We start from the raw sequence: 19,967 nt of genomic DNA on the forward strand, positions 1-19,967 counted from the left end.
ATGAATTACTATGGAGGATGAATTACTATGGAGGATGAATTACTATAGGGGGGATGAATTACTATGGGGGATGAATTACTATAGGGGGGATGAATTACTATATGGGGGATGAATTACTATGGGGGATGAATTACTATATGGGGGATGAAGCTAACTGCACGATCCTGTATATAGCATTAAGGTAAGAAACAATATATGCAGTGTCAGATTTGTTTTAAATGTTGCAATGGTTTTGCGGCTCCCAGTCTTTTTTTTCCCTTCGGAAACGGGTCCAAGTGGCTCTTTATGTCTTAAAAGTTGCAGACCCCTGGTCTAAGGTGATTGCTCACCTCAGTGTATTTACGGAGGAGGTTTTTGTTATAAGTGGAGGTATAAGCAATGATTCTGCCGTGAAGCACCACCTTGCCCGTTTTCCAGAACGGATTTGGATTAGATAGGTGAGCTGCGTTTGTTTCTCAGAACTCAGACCATGTGTCATTCAAAACCCGAAGTAAATCTTGGTTATTTGCCAGGAAAGATGGGAAGCGCCATGTCCTTGTGTGTGTTGACCAGGTTGTAGGTGATTTAGGGATATAGAAATCAGAGAATGATCTGATATGGCGATGTCATGGATAGCGGAGTTCGTAATGTTGTGTAGCAAGGTGGAGTTAGAGAAGAGGTAGTCAATTCTGGATAGGGTGTGGTGAACAGGGGAGAAAAAGGTAAAGTCCCTTCCTTCTGGATGGGCCAAACGCCAGACATCAGTGAGCTGCAGAGCCTCTGCAAAGTTGCTTAGGACCGTGTATGCCGGAGGCAGGGTGGTGGAAAGTTGGTGGGTATGGTTAAACGATTTTGATTTGTCTTCCTGCATATTCATACACGAGTTAAAATCTCCTCCTAAAAAGTGGGAGATGCTTGTAATTCGAAATTTTTGAGAACAGTTCTTGGAAGAATTGTTTGGGCGGGGAGTTTGGGGCATATATATTAACAAGAGCCAAGGAGGAGGAGCCTAATTTGATGTGCGCAGCGACATAACGCCCCCCATCGTCTGTGTCTATCGAGATGTCAGGAGTAAGCCGTTTATGTATGAGAATAAGTACTCCCGCTTTATGGTTGAGTGAGGGGGAGCCCATCACCTGTCCCACCCATAGTTTTTTCATGCGCGCGAAATCGGAGAGTCCAGTGTGTTTCTTGAAGAAACGCTATGTCTGCCTTTAGTCGTTTAAGATGCCGGAGGATGGCCATACATTTATGAGGTGATCTCAGGCCCTTAACATTCCATGAAATTATGCGTGTCATGGTGACGTAAGTGTAGGGATGAGTGGAGAGGAATATGGGACGTCCCTATGCAGTATTAGCTTGGCGAGCTCAGCGCCATCACCCAGGCTCTTTTGCTATGGTGGCTGGAGTGCTGGGGGTTCTCCGGGTAAGAGGAAAAGAGTGGGCAGAAAACGGGGGCCCATGGAGTAAACAAAAACAAACCTTAGTGGCATTCTGAACTTCACTTTTTTTCCACATGTTACCTCTAGACTTTGACCAACGTAACCGGAGCTGATAGGAGATGAAGCCTGCACCAAGGGGTTGCAGTGCAGTGGTCAAGGAGTAGAGGGATCCCCGATTGCAACATTAACCACAGGTGAGGGAGGGGTCATCAAGCCCTAATACCGGCAGCTGCACGGTGGTCAAAACATAGTTGAGACATGGCATAGAGAAACAATCTTAACTGAGAGCCAAAGGCCCTAAATATCCTGAAACCTCATGATCATAACAATGTAATAGCATAATAATACAATAATGTAGGGCACCAAAACGATATAGAAAAATTCTCGAGTAGGGTGAAAGCCACTTCTACTGTGGGTAACTCACAAAAAGAAAGAAAACCGTCTGAGGACTGAAGACCTGAAAAAGTGACAGGTCAAACGGTGATGAGAAATTGGTTAAAGCTAGTGGATACTTGCCTAATCAGGGCGGTCGTAGTTTAGCCAAAGAGAAGTTGACTTGTTGCCTCTTAGGTGGGTCTTTGCGCGGACTGCGTTGGTCTTTCGGGCCTGGGTCTCGGGGTGCATGTTGAGAATTCAGAGGGCCCACAATATCAGGTTGGCTTGCAGGTATAGAATGGCTTCCTCCAGGTGAGTGAATGATTTAGAGTACCCTGTAGGCGTCGTGAAACGCAGTGTAGCAGGACATGCGAGGGTAAATTTGACCCCTTTTTGGTATAGTGTGGCTCATATTTGCTGGAACACTTTTTCTTTACGGGAGACTTCTTGAGAGTAGTCAGCAAACTGTAATAATTTATGGCCCTCTAGTTGTAGGGAGTGAGAATTGCGAAATGAGTTTAGGATGGCCACGCGGTCAGCGCAGTTAAGATATTTGACGATTACAGATCGCAGCGGGTGTCTGTTGTTTGAGGGCGCCCCAAGGCGGTGCGCACGTTCGACATGACAAGGTGTCGAGATGTCAAGTGTTGCGGCAATGCGCGTAGAGCATATTTCGGGCAGAGAGCCTGAATTGTAGGATTCTGGGAGGCCTACAACGTGCAGATTATTCCTGCGCGAACGGTTCTCTAAGTCGTTGAGTTTTTCCAAAATACTTTGCTGCGTGCATTTGGAATGTAAAGCGCCTGCTTGCATAGCCTGAAACTCGTCTTCTAAGTCAGAAAGGCACTGTTCCACTTCAGTTATACGTTTGGCATTGTCTCCCACGTCCCTTCTAAGTTGCTCTATTCCCAGTGTTACTGCTCTGTCCACAGCCTGAGTAATAGTAGGTAACAGTAGGGAAGCGACAGCCTGTGCAATCTTGTCATAATGGTCCGTGGGACTAAGAGTGTCAGCATGTATGACTGTAGTCCGTGTCTGTGTTTCTGCCATACCTGGTCCTGTGCCTGTGTCCATGCTGTTGCTCTGCTGATTTTCAGCCATCTTGGCTGCGGGGGAGCTGTTCCCCTGAGGCGGGACCAGAGCCGGGTGGGGCCGGAAGAAGATACCGATCCATACAGGTCAGATCGGGTGTGGATCGGGAGGCACCTCTGTGCCTTTATAATACAAGCCCCAGGTGCAGAGGGCTGTATTTTTATGCAGGTGAGCCCGGAGCCGTGGGTCTACTCCTAGCTCATGCGGCGCCAGAACTGGAAGCGAGTGTTTTATTTAAAGAAAACGTATAGTGAGGAAATATTGGGCTTCTGTGGCTGACTTCTCCTACTGTAAATACTAGTTATCTTGCTGTCATACAGACCTATTTTTTACATAAAAAGTTAATTGACCTTGTCAGGAAAAACTAAAAGGTAAAGTAGCATCCTATACCCTTCCCAACTCCCTGGTTCTTTCTGAACTTGCCTCCCTGGATGATACAGTTTCAGTGTCCTAGTAGATGGGTGCAGCGGTCTAGGGTTTGAAAAACCCGCTTTTCTCCGCCTAGGGACATATCAGAGTGATTTTGATTGGTCAGTGCCTTCATGTGCTTGGGATGGGAGGGAGGGTGTAGGGTGTTCACCTTTTTCTGAAAAGGCAAACTTAAACTTGAAGTACCTTGTAAGTCACTGACCCAGAACAAGCCTACAGATTTTAACTTCATTTTGACTTATCTCGCTGCAACAGTGGCAATCGGCATAGGGTTTCTTTAAGTTGCAATCCTCACAATTAACGCTTAATGTAAGATGTTTAATGCCTTTTATTGTAATTGCATAGTTGTATTAATAATAAAAAGAACAATGTGCGTTTGTAACTGAAATGCTGGCATATCTAAAACCTAAATTTTTTTTTTTCCTTAGCAATGGCAACTTCGCCGCCTATACGTGGGACAGGTGATGGCATGGAAACTCAGCCTTTAAAATCAGTGGAAGCAATCACAAAACACAGCAAAGTAGTTCACAGCCCAAAGAGAAAAACTTCCCCATCACAGTCATTAAGTCCAGGTGTCTTACAGTTAGGGAAAATTCACTCTGACAAAGCAGTGGAAATAGAAGCAGTCAGGATTGTGGTCCCCAAGGCTGCAATAACACACACATTGGTGACTAAACAGGCTAAACCACAGGAAACAAATGGACACTGTAAAGTAGACACTGTTGACTGTGTGACTGACCCATGGAAACAGCTAGCTGAAATGAAGAGTGCTTTGGAAAAACTGAAAAACTCAGAGAAACGGTTGCTTCAAGATAAAGAAGGTCTTTCTAACCAGCTAAAAGTGCAGACAGAGGTATAAACGAAAAAAAAGAATGGCATGCTTTTTATTACAGAATAAAAATAACTAGTCACATCTGTTTGCTAACAATTATATAGCAGAGTTATCTGTGCCACCATTTTTATATTTATATGTGTATACGTATGTCCTCAGATGCAAAATTCTGAATTTTGTATTACAGATCTGAACGCAGTGCATCTTTTCGCACTGTGGGAATGGTTCCATTAAAATCATTGCGGCTGCATTCAAATACATTAATAAAATTTTATGGTAGTGTGAATTTAAAAAAAGTATCACAGACCGTACTCAATTGTTTCGAATACATAAATAAAAAACACCTGTAAATGTGTTTTTTATGGCCTTGTGAATGAAGCCTTAGAACTGAATTCTTAATGCTGATAAAACAGTTAAGTATCTGAAAGCAGGGACAAGCAAGTGACCTGTTCTTTCAAAGTGTTTCTGTGCTGAAACACTTGACTTCAGAAGAATTCTGCGCAGGAAACAATGTCTGTTGCTGGAAAAAAGATGTGTCAACACAACATCCTGCATTTGTCTGCTACGTATAGTTAGATATATGTTACCAGGACTACAAATGTGTTTACAGATGTTTGAGTTCTTGGCTTCAGATGTCTTTACCTCTTGCTTTTTTTGGCATTATTCCTAAGGATGTCAATAATACTTTGGGATTAAAGTTGGTCAGTATATGTATTGGCTATTAATGCCAGGGAAGAGTACAAGGAAGAACTGGTGAAATACATATGAGGATAACAATTAAAGATCACACTGAACCAGCTGAGCTCTATGATTGCTTCTTTAGCCATCTCCATAGTTTTGTGGTGTTCTGGACAGTAGTAACACTGCCATTGGGCTCAGAGGGGTTTTTGTTGTTCAATTTGCACTGCAGACAAAATGTAAAAAAAAACTATCCAGGCCTGTAAAAACTATGGGTTTTTTTTCTGGTCACATGACTCCAAAGCTGTGTTAATATGCGGCTGGTGAGAGTGATCTTTCTCCCATGCTGACAATTCCTAGAGCTATGGGGTCCAGTGGGTGAAGTCACTCCTCTCTAGGTGATTTTAGCCCCGTGGTTGGCTATCCACATAACACAGTGGAGCCGGTGCTTTGCAGTCACATGACTCCATAGAAAAATGTTGAAAAAGAAATGTATTTAAGTACTAATTTATTCTAAAATGTATGCAGACAATGGGGAAGCAACATTTTATAGCAAGTTTATTCTTTAAACTTTTCCTTTTACTTTAACCTGTTTGTTCTGAAACTTAGGAATTTCTAAGCACACTCACCTAGCCCTCCTTGCTGTAAGCCTAATTTAAAGGAAAATGTCCCTTGTAAGAATTTTCTCTCTGCCGCCAATGGGATTTAAACCAGCCTTGAAAGTGAATGTGATTGGTGCCACAGAGAGCAGAGGGAGGGGAAGTTACTCAGCACAAAAATTAGGAAGTACATTTATTGTTAACTATTAAGTGCTTTTTGGGATTCTGCCTGTAGTGTATTTTGTCATGCAATGTTGGTTTGAGCCTTTAACCCAGAACCAGAAGGGTTTCTGACATCGTCCTGACTTTCCTGTTTAGGCTTGTTCTAGCTCTGCACCCTAGAAAGTATTGAAAGCTGTAGGTCACCTTAACAGTTCAGTAACCAGCATTATAATTTACAAAGGATTTTTATTGGAGTCAAACATGAAGGGTATACAATATTATGTATATAATGTATATGATCTATAGTATCACCTTGCAAGACTGGTACAACAGCATATAAGATGTATAACAGCAATGTGTCTAGATAAGTAGTACATAGTAACAACTACAAATCATAAACATGCCATACAAAGGAAAAAGAGTAAGAGGAAAACGGGATGTAAAAAAAGTACTTGATATGATAAAAGGCATGTAAGGATATATATTTGCATAGACTTGAGTGTTATAGGTCACTAGAAATTAGATAAACCTGTAAATGTAGGTTGGGAACCAGAGTAGAAAAGGTCAGTATTAATGTCATGGGGTGATGGTGCACCCTTGTCTTGTGCCCCGTCCATGGGAATATAATTCAGAGTTGCAACCTGGAAATTTAGTCCTTTGTTTTAGGAGCATTATATACAGTAATTCTTGAAGACCATTTAGGAATTCATTAAGAAACCATAGCTGGACAGTAAGCAATTGAGATAGGGCCATTTAACACTATGATGTGTCAATGTTTAAAAGTGGTAATGTATAGGGGTCAAATTGGCATCTTGGATGATATTAGTAACCAATCTGTCTAGAGCGAATAAATCCTGTTTGGTCATGAGAGATCAGTGTGGTAATAAGAGGGAGGGTAGGGTATCCATTAGGCTTACTGATTGTGAACATATTGCCTCATGGGAAATGATTGCCTCGTAGAACATAATTATACAATCTTAGCTAATTTGAGTAGCAATATTAGGGCACTTTTTTTTTAGTAAGAGGTCAACTATCCGTCAGAACCAGGTGTTGTAGAGGTTTTCAAGGCGTTAAATATGCCTGCAACCACCATTTTCAATAGCAAACGCCATATTTCATTTAGAAAATGCTTTAGGGTACTAATATCTGTTTTGTTGGACATTGCCATCATTAACTGCTGCACAGTTGCAACTTCCTTTCTTGTTAACAGGCTTTTTTCTGTTATTTAAGGTTAATCGGGAATTAAAAAAGTTGCTGGTGGCATCTGTTGGTGATGACTTACAGTATCACTTTGAGCGCACAGCTCGAGAGAAGAACCAACTTATTCTGGAAAATGAGGCTCTAGCACGAAATACAGCTCAACTGTCAGAACAGTTGGAGCGCATGTCCATTCAGTGTGATGTCTGGAGAAGTAAATTCCTTGCTAGCCGGTACGTTTTCATTTCATTTAAGTGTCATAAAACAGAAATTTGATGCACATTTCTATTTTTACATTTATTGAGGTTTCCACCTTCACCTGTCATGGAAGAATATTTCTTTCCAGCTGATGCTGGCAGATAGACGTCATCCTGGTCAAACCAAGCCCCAGCCTAAGAAATCCATTGCTTTAAGTGTGGTTCTGTGGCCACAATACGGTAGCTTTACATAATGCAGCAGCTTTAGGGTTGCTGTTTCCATATTAAAGTGAAGAACTGATGTTTCTACTTGGATTAACTTTAGTTTTCAGAGGCTTGATGTATCTAAATGGTCTTTCATGAGGAGTTCATTGTCATAAGTTAAAGCAGTATAAAACTAGTTATAAAGAAGGCTGTGTAGCAGCCCCCACCCAATACTTACCTGAGCCCCATTACAATCCAGTGATGTGCACAAGAGCCTCGGCTCCTCGGACTCTCCCTCCTCTTTGGCTGAGACAGCAGTGGGAGCCATTGTCTCTCGCAGCTGTCAGTCACAGCCAGTGAGCCAATCGGGGGGGGGGCGAGCTGCTGCTCTGTGTGTGTGTGTGGACACATGCAGAGCAGTAGATCGGGAGTCGGCCTGTTCTGGTGCCCCCATTGCAAGCTGCTTGCTCTGGGGGCAGGAGGGAGAGATTAGGAGCCCCGGCGGGGGTAGGTTTGGGGCTGTTCTGTGCAAAACCACTGCACAGAGGAGGTAACGACTTTTTTTAATAAAATTGCCTTTAATATCACTTTAAACCCAAAACCAAAAGTGTGATTTTACCAATCAGATGTGGTGGCTGCATTTTTATTTATTTTTTTTTATAGACTTTTTCTTTTTCCCCCTACTTTTTTTTCTTGTGATTTGGCCAGTAGCACGCCTGAATCAGAGTGCCCCCACTCTGGATGAAGGAGCACAGGGGCACCTTTGGACAGCAGCATTGACAGTCTGGTGGTAGGGGAGTGTTTTAGATGTACTAGCAGATTTAGATACATCGACGAGTTAAAGCTGAACTCCAGCTTACACTTCATAAGCAGTTACAGTAAGTTTTTTCCTTTTTAAGATAAAGGTTTTATGTAATTTACAGCTTACTGGCAAGATCACCAGATGAAAATAAGGGGGGGAAGCCTAAAAATATAGCCACCACATCTAAGAATTGGTAAGCTGCAATATCATAAAGTGTTCTTGCTAAAAGCAGAAAATATGCTGCTTGCAGGTTTAATCCATAATGTAGTAGTATGCACTGCATATTAGTAAGTTGCAACAGACTTGCCTACAAACAGAGCCTCCCAGAACTGCACTGACATGGCTCTCCCTGCCCCCCCCCCCCTTCCATCTGTTCCCAGTCCCCAGTCTTCCTTCCTGGGTTCGTATCCATGGCCACTTGAATGGCTGGGCCCTGGTGACATCACTCCTGCGCATGCGCATGGGAGTCACATCGCAGAGGCACACAGAGCAGGCCGTAAATGTGGTCTGAGCTGCGCATGTGCAGATTTTGTCAATCTTGACTTTACTACCACTACCGCTTTCCGGTCAGAAACACCTTTTTTAATCTGTATGTGAAGGTTCTCATTTATCCAGATCATGATTTAGCTAGTAGTAGTTAGTCACATTCAAATGAACTATAAACTGTATATTTAAGACGTTTCACTGCTTATTTTAAGCAGGTTGTTCCTTTGTGATTATAAAAAAACATACCCAACATTTATGGATACATAGGTAGCACACATGGAATGTGTGAAGCAAGATGATGATTGTCGAAGAACATGATAGGAGGTGGTAAAATATAACTAAATGCAAAACTTTTTTTTTTTTTTTTTTAGTTTTGGGTAGAGTGGAGAGAAATCAGAACATCTGTCAGATTTTATTGCTGTCTGTGCCCCCATTTGGGAGATTCACCCTCTCTATTTGTCCTGTTTACCATTATCATTGAAAGTAAAAGAAAATCCCGGTGATCTGAGGGTCCCCAAGAAATTCCCTTTAATTTGCAGGGATTTGGTCTCACTTCCTGTTTGGTTATAGAAATTTCTGCAGAGGGACACAGATGGCGAAATATAAATCTGGCAGGTTATAACCCTTCTTTGTTCTATCCAAAATGAAAAAAAAAGTGTTCTGCTCATAGTTCTGCTTTTAAGTTTGTGAAAACACTCTGTTCTAACTACATAATCTTATCCTATGGTGCCATAATGACTGGAACTAAGATACATGGCTGAAGGTGTACATTTTTGTAAGAGATGTTCAAGCGGTAATATATGTGGGTGACGGGTGTATCAAAAGCCAACCCTTGATTTAGGGTTGGTTGTTTCAGATTCATGTAGACGTGAAAGAGGCCAAAGAGGGTCATGGGTCAAAATAAAAATGGTTTAGAGGTAACAAGACAAAATCTGGTTATCCATCTGACAGGGGATAACCGTTGTGGTGTCTCCATCTCTGTTTCTGCTTTTCTGGCATCCTTCATCAGTACATGGGAGTTTCACTGGAAGAGGTGTTTGATTTCCCGGTGCCTTTGTTGTAGTATTGAAAAGGAATTCAATTGTGGTTTAAAAATCCATTTAGTGACAAAGTTCTATAAAATCAATAGGTTTTCCAGTTCTCCGTTCTCAGGAATATATCATTTTTACATAAAGTTTATTTTGCAAATTTTCATCAGAGCACAGTTGAAAATAATTTACTTTACCCAATTGTTTATCTAACTGTAGTCCAGATATTGATAATGTATGTCTCACATGTTGTGCATCTGCTTCCAGTCTCTGGCATGTCATATATTTTTTTTTTTTTGTCTGAAGCGTGAGATTTAATAAATTGGCATTATGTTTTGTATTTTTAAAACCTTTACATGTAAGGGTATATTCTCATATTTTTCCTTTTGGAAACTGCTAATTAACCACTGCCCGCTGCACATAAACGCCCAGGTGGGAGGAGCTTCACTGCTCTGACATCTCAGCGTATCCGTGCCCCACCAATAAATAAATTTAAAGCACCCCTGCACTCGCGTGCAAAAGCGAATGCACATTTTCCACACGCATACATAATAGGCGATTGCACCACACATGTGAGGTATTTCCACGAATGTCAGAGCAAGAGCAATAATTCTAGCACCACACCTGTTCTTTAACTCTAAACTAGTAACCTATAAAGGCTTATAAAGAGTTACCGAATACCGAAGTTTGGTGCCATTTCACAATCATGCACAATTTTAAAGTGCGACATGTTTGGTATCTATTTACTTGCTGCAACACTATATTTTACAAACAAAATGGGTATTATATTGTGTTTGTGTTTATTAAAATTCATTAAAGTGTATTTTTGCATTAGTGTGTAAAATTGCATTTGAAAAATCGCTGCGCAAATATCGTGTAACATAAACATTTGCAAAACCCACCATTTTATCTCTAGGGCCTCTGCAAAAAAAATATATATAATAGTTCGAGGTTCTAAGTAATTTTATAGATAAAATACTGATTTTAACTTCGAAACAAAAAGTGTCAGAAGGGCTGGTCTTAAAGTGGATAATGCCTGAAGGTGCTGCTTGGATGTGGGGCCTCTCTATGTGGCCAGGCTGCGAAAAAGTCTCACACATGTGGTATAGCCATACTCCGAAGGAGTAGCAGAATGTGTTTGGGGTGTAATTGCAAGTATGCCTGTGCCGCGTGAGTTATAACTTAGTATGACACTTTTTTTGTGTAAAGAAAAAAAAACACTATTTAATTCCTACATTTTTCCAAAGAATTGTGAGAATAAAAATTACGTCAAACTTGCCATGTCCCTTACTAAATACCTTGAACTGTCTAGATTCCAAAAAAGATCATTTGGGGGCTATTTGTACTGTACTGGCATATTAGGGTGTCATCAATTTTCAATAATGGGTACCATAGTTTGTAGACTCAATAACTTTTCACACAGACCAAATAATATGCACTGATTTGGGGTATTTTTACCAAAGAACTGTAGCAGTATAAATGTTGGTCAAATTTTAAAAAGAAAAATTGCCTTTTTGCAAAATTTTTATAACTAAAACTAAAAAACTTTTTTTTCAAAATTTTCAGTCCTTTTTTTTTTTTTTTTAAACAACCCAGCAGTTATTAAATACCCTCAAAAGAAATCTCTATTTTGTCTAAAAAAAAAAAAAAATAAAAAAAAAGAATTTCATATGGATACAGTGTTGCATGACTGAGTGACTATCATTCAAAGTGTGACAGCACTGAAAGCTGAAAATTGGCAGGAAGGGGGTGAAAGTGCCCAGTGTTGAGGTGGTTAAAGGTGAACTTTAGCCTTAGCTTGTATATTCTCCTCTCCTGTACTGAAATTGACTAACATCCACACATCAAAGCATTTTGATATTTACATATATCTTACCAAGAGCCAGTCCACTGCTTACATCTAGGCTGGGGGCTCTTTGAGAGGAGTACTGAGGGTGCTGTGATATTTTCAGGAAGGCATGTACAGTACCCTGCTGGCCCCTCCCACCAACCAAGATCTGACTGCATTGCATAGAAAAGCACAGAAACCTAGGGATGAAATAGGCTTTATTGAAAAATTGCTTCAGGGTGTGGGCAGGGGAGAATCCAGCAAGAAGAAATTAAAGGCAGATTAAACTTCAGTTTTAGGTTGTCTACACCTGTGTTTCTCAACACTTTTTTTTCAGACAAGGCACCCTTTAAAATTCTGCACAATCTCGAGGCACCCCGTTCTAAAATTTAAAGAACTAAATACATTTTTTACATAATGCAGCAACCTCCACACATGTAGGACACCCAACATTAGAGGTTATTTATTCTTACAAAGCTAATACACCTTTTCACACTGGTACTGACTAGTATTCCAGCATTCCTCTTCTCCCTCACTCCGCTAAAGTGACCTCAGTACTGATGGAGAGGGGAAAACCAAGGATGCAGGTGCTTGATGTCCTCATCAACCAATTACATTACATTGGTTGTAAGGATGCCAGCGGCTAACCCTCACAGTGCCCAAGATTGTAATGCTGCACAATAAAAACCAGTTTTTTTCTGTAAGAAAAACAGGCTTGATCCACATGCTGGCGTGTTGACAATTTGTGGGCAATTTAGGGTAATTTTTAGGCATTTTGCAAAGACACCCCTGAAGAACCCAGAAGGCACCCTGGTTGAAAAAGATCAGTCTACACATAAATATTGAAATTGTGGATTCGTTTTTGATCTAATATAACTTTACAAAAGCTTTCTAGATAATGAAAGTGAACCTCCAGCAAAATTACATTTGATTTTGGATCGACTTTCCCATTAATGTAAGAATATTTTAACCACTTGTCGACCACCCTATACCAGTTTTACTGTTACAGGGCGGCCGCTCTGTGCAGCATCACGTGTGTATATATACGTGATTCTGCATTGCCGCGTAGGGGGTGTGCGAGCCCACCTACTGCATTGTCATTGCCTCCTGTACATGTAAGTCACCAGGTCCCAGACATGAATTGTGGAATAACTGACAGGAGAGAGATCTGTGAACGTAAACAACACAGATCTCTTTCCTGTCAGCGGAGATGTGCTGGTTTTTATCTCCAGAACATCCCCTAGTAAAACACCACACAGTACATAGTAAAATCACTCCCCAACACACAGTTAACCCTTTGATTGCCCCAGATATTAACCCCTTCCTGCCCAGTGTCATTAGTACAGTGACAGTGATTTTTATTAGCACTGATCACTGTATTCGTGTCACTGCCTATGTAAGTGGCAGTTAGTGTCAGAATGCTGGCATTTCTATCACAGTCAGGCTATAAGTCGCTGATCGCCGCCACTACTAGCATAAATAAAAATTCCAGCATACAGACCATTGTTTTGTAAACACTATAATTTTCACACAAACCAATTAATATACACTTATTAGGATTTTTCTTTACCAAAGACATGTAGCAAAATACATTATGGCCTAAATTGATGAAGGAAATTTATTTTTTTTATTGGATATGTTTTAAAGCCAAATTTTATTTTGTAAACTTTTTTTTTTTTTTAATACCGCAAAAAATAAAACCCAATGGTGATCAAATACCAACAAAGCTCTATTTGTGTGAAAAAAAATATATAAATTTAATTTGTATACAGTGTTGCTTGTCCACAGTTGTCAGTTAAAGTAGCGCAGCGCCGTTTAGCAGAAAGTGGCCTGGTCGTAATGGGGTTAAATCTTCCGGAGGGCAAGTGGTTAAATCCCTTTCTTAAAAATATGGCTTTTGCGGTGTATGTTAATGTGAATAGATAAGAATTGTACTGTATATGCACAAAAAGGGGATTCATTTTGTATTATAATTGTCTGTTTTTCCTATGATCCTTTACTTGTATTCATTGCTCTGTTTTGTTTTTCTGTTTTAGAGTCATGGCAGATGAATTAACAAACATCAGGGCAAATCTGCAACGGCAGAACAGAGAGGCTCAGAGTGCCTTGCAGGACTTGTTAAGTGAGAGAGAGCAATTTCGGCAAGAAATGTCCGAAACAAAAAAGTATGTTGTTTTGTTTTTTTTTTAATTTCCATTTCAGGTTGTGTGGATTTATCTGTGCACTGTATATATTCCAGTACATGATCTTTTAGGGCTTGTTAACAGGTGAGGTTGAGGGGAAAGAGTGTATCAGTGTGGTAAAACCAGGAGGTTTAGCCAAGGTTTTACCATCGCCCGCTTGAACACTAACATACAGCCACTCACGACTGTGCGCATGTCAAAACTTGAACAGCATGTCACTTTCGGTAGATGGTGATGCCACTGAACACGATTAATGCAGTTCTATGGGGCCGCACTGAAACTGCACCAAAACTGCCGTATACTATATGCCTCAAACAGCAGAGGGGCCAGCGGACATCCGATCCCTTTCCATTCCGGCATCTGCTTCTCTAAGATGAATAGCTGGAATCTAATTAATGCTGCTTGGTCTGAATCTGGTTAATCTAAGGCTGTGCAGTATCTTAGCCTATCCTTACAATAAACCTAATTCCCAAAAGCATATGGTGTCTTCATTACCTTGTGATTTCACTTTTTTATGAGTAAAAATAGCTTTACTAGTTCCTGTTTTTAATTTAATTAGAAAAAACAAAAAAACAATTAACATAACATGGTTTTAGTTTTCACGTTAAAACTCAAATCTAAAGGATTATCGTATGGGTATTCTAGTATTTAAAGTGTTACTAAACCCACAACAGTAAAATTAGTCTGTATATGCAGGAAAGCATGCTTGTTATACTCCCTGTGGAACCTAAGGGGTTAATCCTCTGCATTCTGTAAAAAGGCTGTTTGATCCTTTCTTCTCTGATCCTCCCCTTCTTCCAGTTTCCCCTTCTTATCTCCTAATAAAACACATTGTGTGGTGGAGACCCTCTGCACGTGCTCAGTTTGGTGTGTATTGCTAGAGGGTTTTTTTTTCTTGGGAGAGCGCATGTGATCAGCACAGAGTCAATTAGCACTGTCCAGACAGAGGTAGGGGTTCTGCATCCTCCTAGAACTGAAAGAAAACTCCTCCTACAAGCTTTAACGTGCTCAGCTGGACACTTATAGAAGTCACAAGACTGCTATGCACTGCTGATGAGAAAAGATATTTAGCAGTTTTTTTATTTACTAAAATAATTGCATTTCATTGTTTTGTGTACTGTGGGAGACCAGATGTAGTAGGTGCAGGGTCCTGGGTTTAGTGACACTTTAAAATACTCCTCCTATGTTCTAGTTATAAATTAAAGTGGTGGTAAAGGCTAACTTTGACCCATTCAGGGGGGAGGTAAAAACATTTGATTTACTTATAAAGCAAGATAATTCATTGATTTGTTAATTCATTCATGTGTTGCATCCAGAAACTTTCACCGCGTTTTTCTTTTCAGGGTGTTAGAAGAACTTCTGGTCTCCCTGCAGTGGGGAAGACAACAGACCTATTATCCCATTGCTCAGCCCTACACCACCACAGAACTGGTTGCAGCAAACCAGAAGTTGGCAGTGGCGGTGAAGTCTCACCTTATTGGGGATACTGGATCGGACTGCGCCAAACACTCCTCACAAGCAGTGGAGTTTTGCAGCACTCCTGCAGAAAAAATGGCAGAAATGGTAAATAGCGAGTAGCCATCCTTTTTTTTTTTTTTTTTTTTTTTTTAATTTGGTTTAAATGACACTAAACTGTTTTTTTGTTTTTGTTTTTTTTTTTTATTCAAGCATGTATTCCTAACTCTTCTATTGCCTCCTCCAAATCACATTAAGGGAAACATTTACACAAAACACATTACAGGACCAATAAGTAGCGAACATTTTTCATTATTTTTGAAGAATCTGGATATTATTTAGTGTCACTTTATGTAAATTTTGCATCTTGCATTTATTTCAGACTAATAGATGGTCATTTCTTTTGAGTTACTAATTTTCTTGTGTTTTAAATTTATATTCAGGTTACTTGTTCCATGTGGTCCTTGTACTATTCACCCCACTTTAACTTTTCTACATTTTTGTGTTTACAACTTGGAATTAAACTGATCTGAGATTTTTACCATTTGATTTACACAACATTACTTACACTTTGAAGATAAACAAAAACACCAAGTGTGCTGGTTGTGTAAGTACTGACCCCCACAATGTAAAACCTGCTAGGGCCTCCTCTGGCTGCAGTTAATGCTGTACATGTTTTGGGGTGAGTCTTTACCAGCTTTTCTGGATCTTGCAAGTTTTGTCCATTCTTCTTTGCTAAATTGCTGTGTCAGGGAAGATGGAGACTGTGGGCAGCAATTTCTCACAGCGAAGTCTCACTACTGATTCTGAAATAGATTGAGGTTCAGGCTTAACTCTGTCTAGTTTGCTTGCCTCTTGCAGGCTGAAAGAACTTACATTCAAATTAACTCATATTTGGCTTCATATGTGTCCTGACCAGCTTTTCCACCTTAAAGAATACATGCATTTTCAAACTAAAGTGCACTCATTCTTTTTGCCCTGACCTAGATGATCCCACCCTCCTGCTCCACAGATTTCTACTTGCCTAGAACTGGTGGCTGTGGCCCCCATTGTTTGTTTATATGCAATTATAAAAGACGTACTACCTTGGCCACACCCGTGCAATACAGTCTCATAAACTTCCATTGGGCCATCCTTCCGCCAGGAGACAGTGGTAGACAACCCCTATCGAAGTCTATGGGGCTGTACTGTGTGGGCAGGAGAAGGAGTCTTTCACTGTTGGTTGTAAACAGACAACTGTGGATGTAGAAATTAAAAAACTACTCGACTAAATCAGGGTCCCAATCTACTTGTCCTGGAAAAAAAATATTAATTTTAGCTCAAACTTTATTTAACTCTGAGGGGCTTTTAGGAATATCAGGTGTTTTTAAAAACTAAAAGGGCTTGATGGCGACTTAAAATTTTCATGTTAATATTGCGCTGTTTATCTCCTACTATCCTCCTTGCCTGTCTCCTGCACCACACCCAGGAACTAGCAGGGAGGGGAGAGACTTTGCAGTGTAATGAGCACCGATTGGGTGCTCGTCAGGAAAGGGGAATGTCGGGCTCTTTTAATGCTCACCAGAAGTGCATCTGCTGAGTGAGTAAATATTCCTTAAGGTTACTCTCAAACATGGAAGCACTTCTGCCCGTAATCTCACAACTCACTACCGTCGCAAATGCAGGTTCAGGCGTCATTATTTTGAAGGGCACCTAAACATGGTACGGTTTTGCCGTGATTATCTCATGGCATTTGTGGCAAATTGCATTGTGTGAAGCTTGCAGGAGTTTCTTTTAGGCAACAAGCTTCAAAAGATGCGATTTGCCACAATTGTTGTGCTCTTTACTGCACAGCAATTTGCATTGCGTGAAGCTTGTTGTGCAAAAAGGAGCCGTAGCGATTTGCCACGTGACAATCACTGCAAAACCAAACCATGTTTTTGGTGCCATTGAAAATATTTGCAGCTGAACTACATTTTGCGATCGTGGGCAGAATTGCAAAGTGGGAGGTGTTTGCATTGAAGGCAGCGGGAGGTGTTTGCATTGAAGGCAGCGGGAGGTGTTTGCATTGAAGGCAGCGGGAGGTGTTTGCATTGAAGGCAGCGGGAGGTGTTTGCCTTCCCTTTTAGGTTGCAGGACAATTGCATTTATGATCTGCTGGTAACCAATGCCTTATGCCTGATGAAAAATGCTCTAGCTGAGTTCAGCTGGTTTTTATGGCAGTGCTGCAAGTGTGCCTGAAGAGCTGCCTACTGCGCACCTTTCCATTGTCATAGTCCTTCTCTTTCATGATTTTAGTATCTTGTAGTCTGTCAGCACTGCAATATGTATGCATTGACCTGTATTGTAGGTTTACTAGCTCTTTTAAACAAAAGGAATAATATTGCTTGCATCTTTTTTTGTTTTTTTTTCTCTATATGGATTTTTGAAAGGCTTTAATTTGATTTTTCCTCAGTATCAGATCAACAATAAACTGAACTATCCATGTTGTCTTTCAGATGTTAAAATCTCAGGACCCTACATTGTGTACAGAGACGTCTGCTGATATTTCTTTCTCTGAGTCCTCATCACCATCCTTCCTGGCAGCAAAGAAAAGCATTGGACGTTTTCATCCATACACCCGATACGAGAACATCACTTTCAATTGTTGCAATCACTGCCATGGGGAATTGGTGGCTCTATAGGAAGACTTGAGATGAACTCCCTGTCTAAAAGCAGTGTTTGCAGTGATGTGCACATCTCAAGAGCAATAATTTATGCACTAAGACATCTCGACTTGAAATAACAGAGCATTTGTGTTCCTCTGTTTTAACTCATACCTGACCTCGTGCAATAAAACTTTTATAGGGAGCCAAAAATATGGGTGTAAAAGAGCACGGTGGAGAGAGATTTTCTGGGCACCCAAAAAGTGTGCTGTAAACATGGTTTGTGAAATGCTTTTATCACAAGTAGGTCATTCCTTAAGGATTTTTTCTAAGAATTCTGTGGTGCAATACTGTCTGAATCCTTGACAGCTGTATTCTTCTTCTTCTTTTTTTTTTTTTTTTTTTTTTTCATTTGACCTTCAGTGTTTTCAATGGTTATTGAATGTATCAACCATTATTAATGAATTTTAATAAATATGTAGCATTTCATTTTGGCTTGGGTTGTTCTTGGGCAAGAAGCACATGTTAAAGGTCTGCCAAAAAGTAATCAACAGAAAAATACTTTCAAGTGACTTCACAGTACAGAAGATGTCCTGGTCCAGAGATAATTTCCAAGTCATCGGTGCTATGTAGCCTCCAAATTTTGCCCAAACTGAAAAGACTGTTTATATCATGTCTGTTGAGCTGTGGTTTTCTGCAAAGCACCACACTTGTATGATGTAAACAGGGTACATAAAAATTGTTTTCTATATGCTCTCTGCACACCATACATGTGTAGTAAGTGTGCAGAAAAATGTAGCTCAATGGACATGGTGTAAGCAAAAATGTCAGATAAAAATTACTTGTTCTGACTGGTGCTGTCACTTTATCTTTACTTAGTGACACACAACTATGATATAAAGACAGGGTAGATCAACACCAGAAATATTACTTATAAAAATGTAGGGTACCAGTGTTCCATTATTACTATAAATGTTGAGAAATATACAGTTGTGAAACATGATGAATGGTAGTTTGCTACTTTTTGTGTAAAGTACAAAAACATTTACATTATATGCTCAATGCCCAGAAAAAATAGGAACCCGTGTTTAGTAAAGCATTAGACCCCCTTGGTCATAATACTGAATGACTAGACCCCAGAGGAGTAATTCCAGTGGGTCCAGTAGTATTCTATCATGAAAGAGACCCTGTTGTTACAAAATAAGGAGATTCCTATTGCTAAACTATTCTTTAAAGGTCTAAATCCAGGTTTACTTTCACATTAGTTTGTTTGGACCAAGCGGTTTCAAATAAACTAGTTCCCTGACTGGCTGCTGCGGCAGGTGTCAGCACTGTATAAAACCGTATGTAACAACAACTACATACAGTATACAGCTCTGTGTTCCAGCAGACATTTGGAGACTTCCCCTGTGCTGCTGGAAAATTGAGTTGGGCTGAGCAGTGCCAAACCATTCAGAAAAAGCCTTTTATTTAATCAGTGAATACAAGGCTTTCTCTGATATGCTGGGGTAGAGATCATTATCTGCCCACCCCTCCCTAGATTTTGTTCCACCAGCAGACAGGAAGTCCTTATACCACTGCCGGAACATAGCGCTGTATATACTATATAGCTGTTGTTACAGTTCATACAGCATTGACATCAGCCACAGCAATTTGGTAAAGCAAATAGTTTGTTTGGGCCAGCTGGACCCAAACCAGGTCCAGTTATTTTAAAGTTGAAGTAAACATGACGTTAGACTTTGTTCGTTCCCTGACTGTCATGCTGATACTTTGGCTTCAGTACGCTGAATTGCTGAACTGAAAGCAGACATAAGGAATTTACAGCATGCTTGTTCATTGACTGTGACTTTAGTGTAACCTCACTTTTATTGAGAAAATGAAAGCAGCTTAATGCAGGCCATAGATGGGTCGAAAATCGGCCGATTTTTCGGCCGAAAATAAAATCGGCCGATTTTCGGATCGTTAGTGGGCTATTTGTTCGGCCGTTTTTCGGTATTTTGGCCGTTTTTTTTTAATCGGGAAAGTTGGAAAAACATCGGCCGATTTTCGCGGCAATAATGGGCTAATCGGCCGATTTTTTACCGATAAAAAATCTGCGCATGAGCAGTGACCTGCAAGAGGAAGACAAAAAGAAGAAGAGGAAGAGGATAAAGATGATGATGAAGAAGAATAAGAGGACGATGATGATGAAGAAAAAGAAGAAGAGGATGATGATGATGAAGAAGAGGATGATGATGAAGAAGTAGAAGAGGATGATGATGACGAAGAAGAAGAGGATGATGATGATGAAGAAGAGAAGGATGATGAAGAAGAAGAGGAGGATGATGATGGTGAAGAAGTAGAAGAAGAGGATGATGTAGAAGAAGAAGAGCATG

The 19,967-nt window shown here is 40.4% G+C and overlaps 1 protein-coding gene across 2 annotated transcripts in view; it reads left to right on the top strand.

The window, feature by feature from the left end:
- BLZF1 (basic leucine zipper nuclear factor 1) overlaps positions 1 to 18,081 on the top strand; it is a 35,497-nt gene extending 17,416 nt beyond the window's left edge. For both annotated transcript variants that reach the window (XM_089668260.1, XM_089668265.1), the window contains exons 3-7: positions 3,746 to 4,170; positions 6,819 to 7,018; positions 13,367 to 13,495; positions 14,857 to 15,076; positions 17,446 to 18,081. In XM_089668260.1, the coding sequence (XP_089524386.1) occupies positions 3,746 to 4,170; positions 6,819 to 7,018; positions 13,367 to 13,495; positions 14,857 to 15,076; positions 17,446 to 17,631 (1,160 nt within the window). In that variant the 3' untranslated portion in view covers positions 17,632 to 18,081. The remainder of the gene's footprint in view (positions 1 to 3,745; positions 4,171 to 6,818; positions 7,019 to 13,366; positions 13,496 to 14,856; positions 15,077 to 17,445) is intronic.
- The last annotated feature ends 1,886 nt before the right edge of the window (positions 18,082 to 19,967 follow it).

This window comes from Staurois parvus, unplaced genomic scaffold (assembly GCF_062004578.1).
Source record: "Staurois parvus isolate SC_StPar_1 unplaced genomic scaffold, SC_StPar_1.0 ptg000056l, whole genome shotgun sequence".
NCBI classification, from domain to species: domain Eukaryota; kingdom Metazoa; phylum Chordata; class Amphibia; order Anura; family Ranidae; genus Staurois; species Staurois parvus.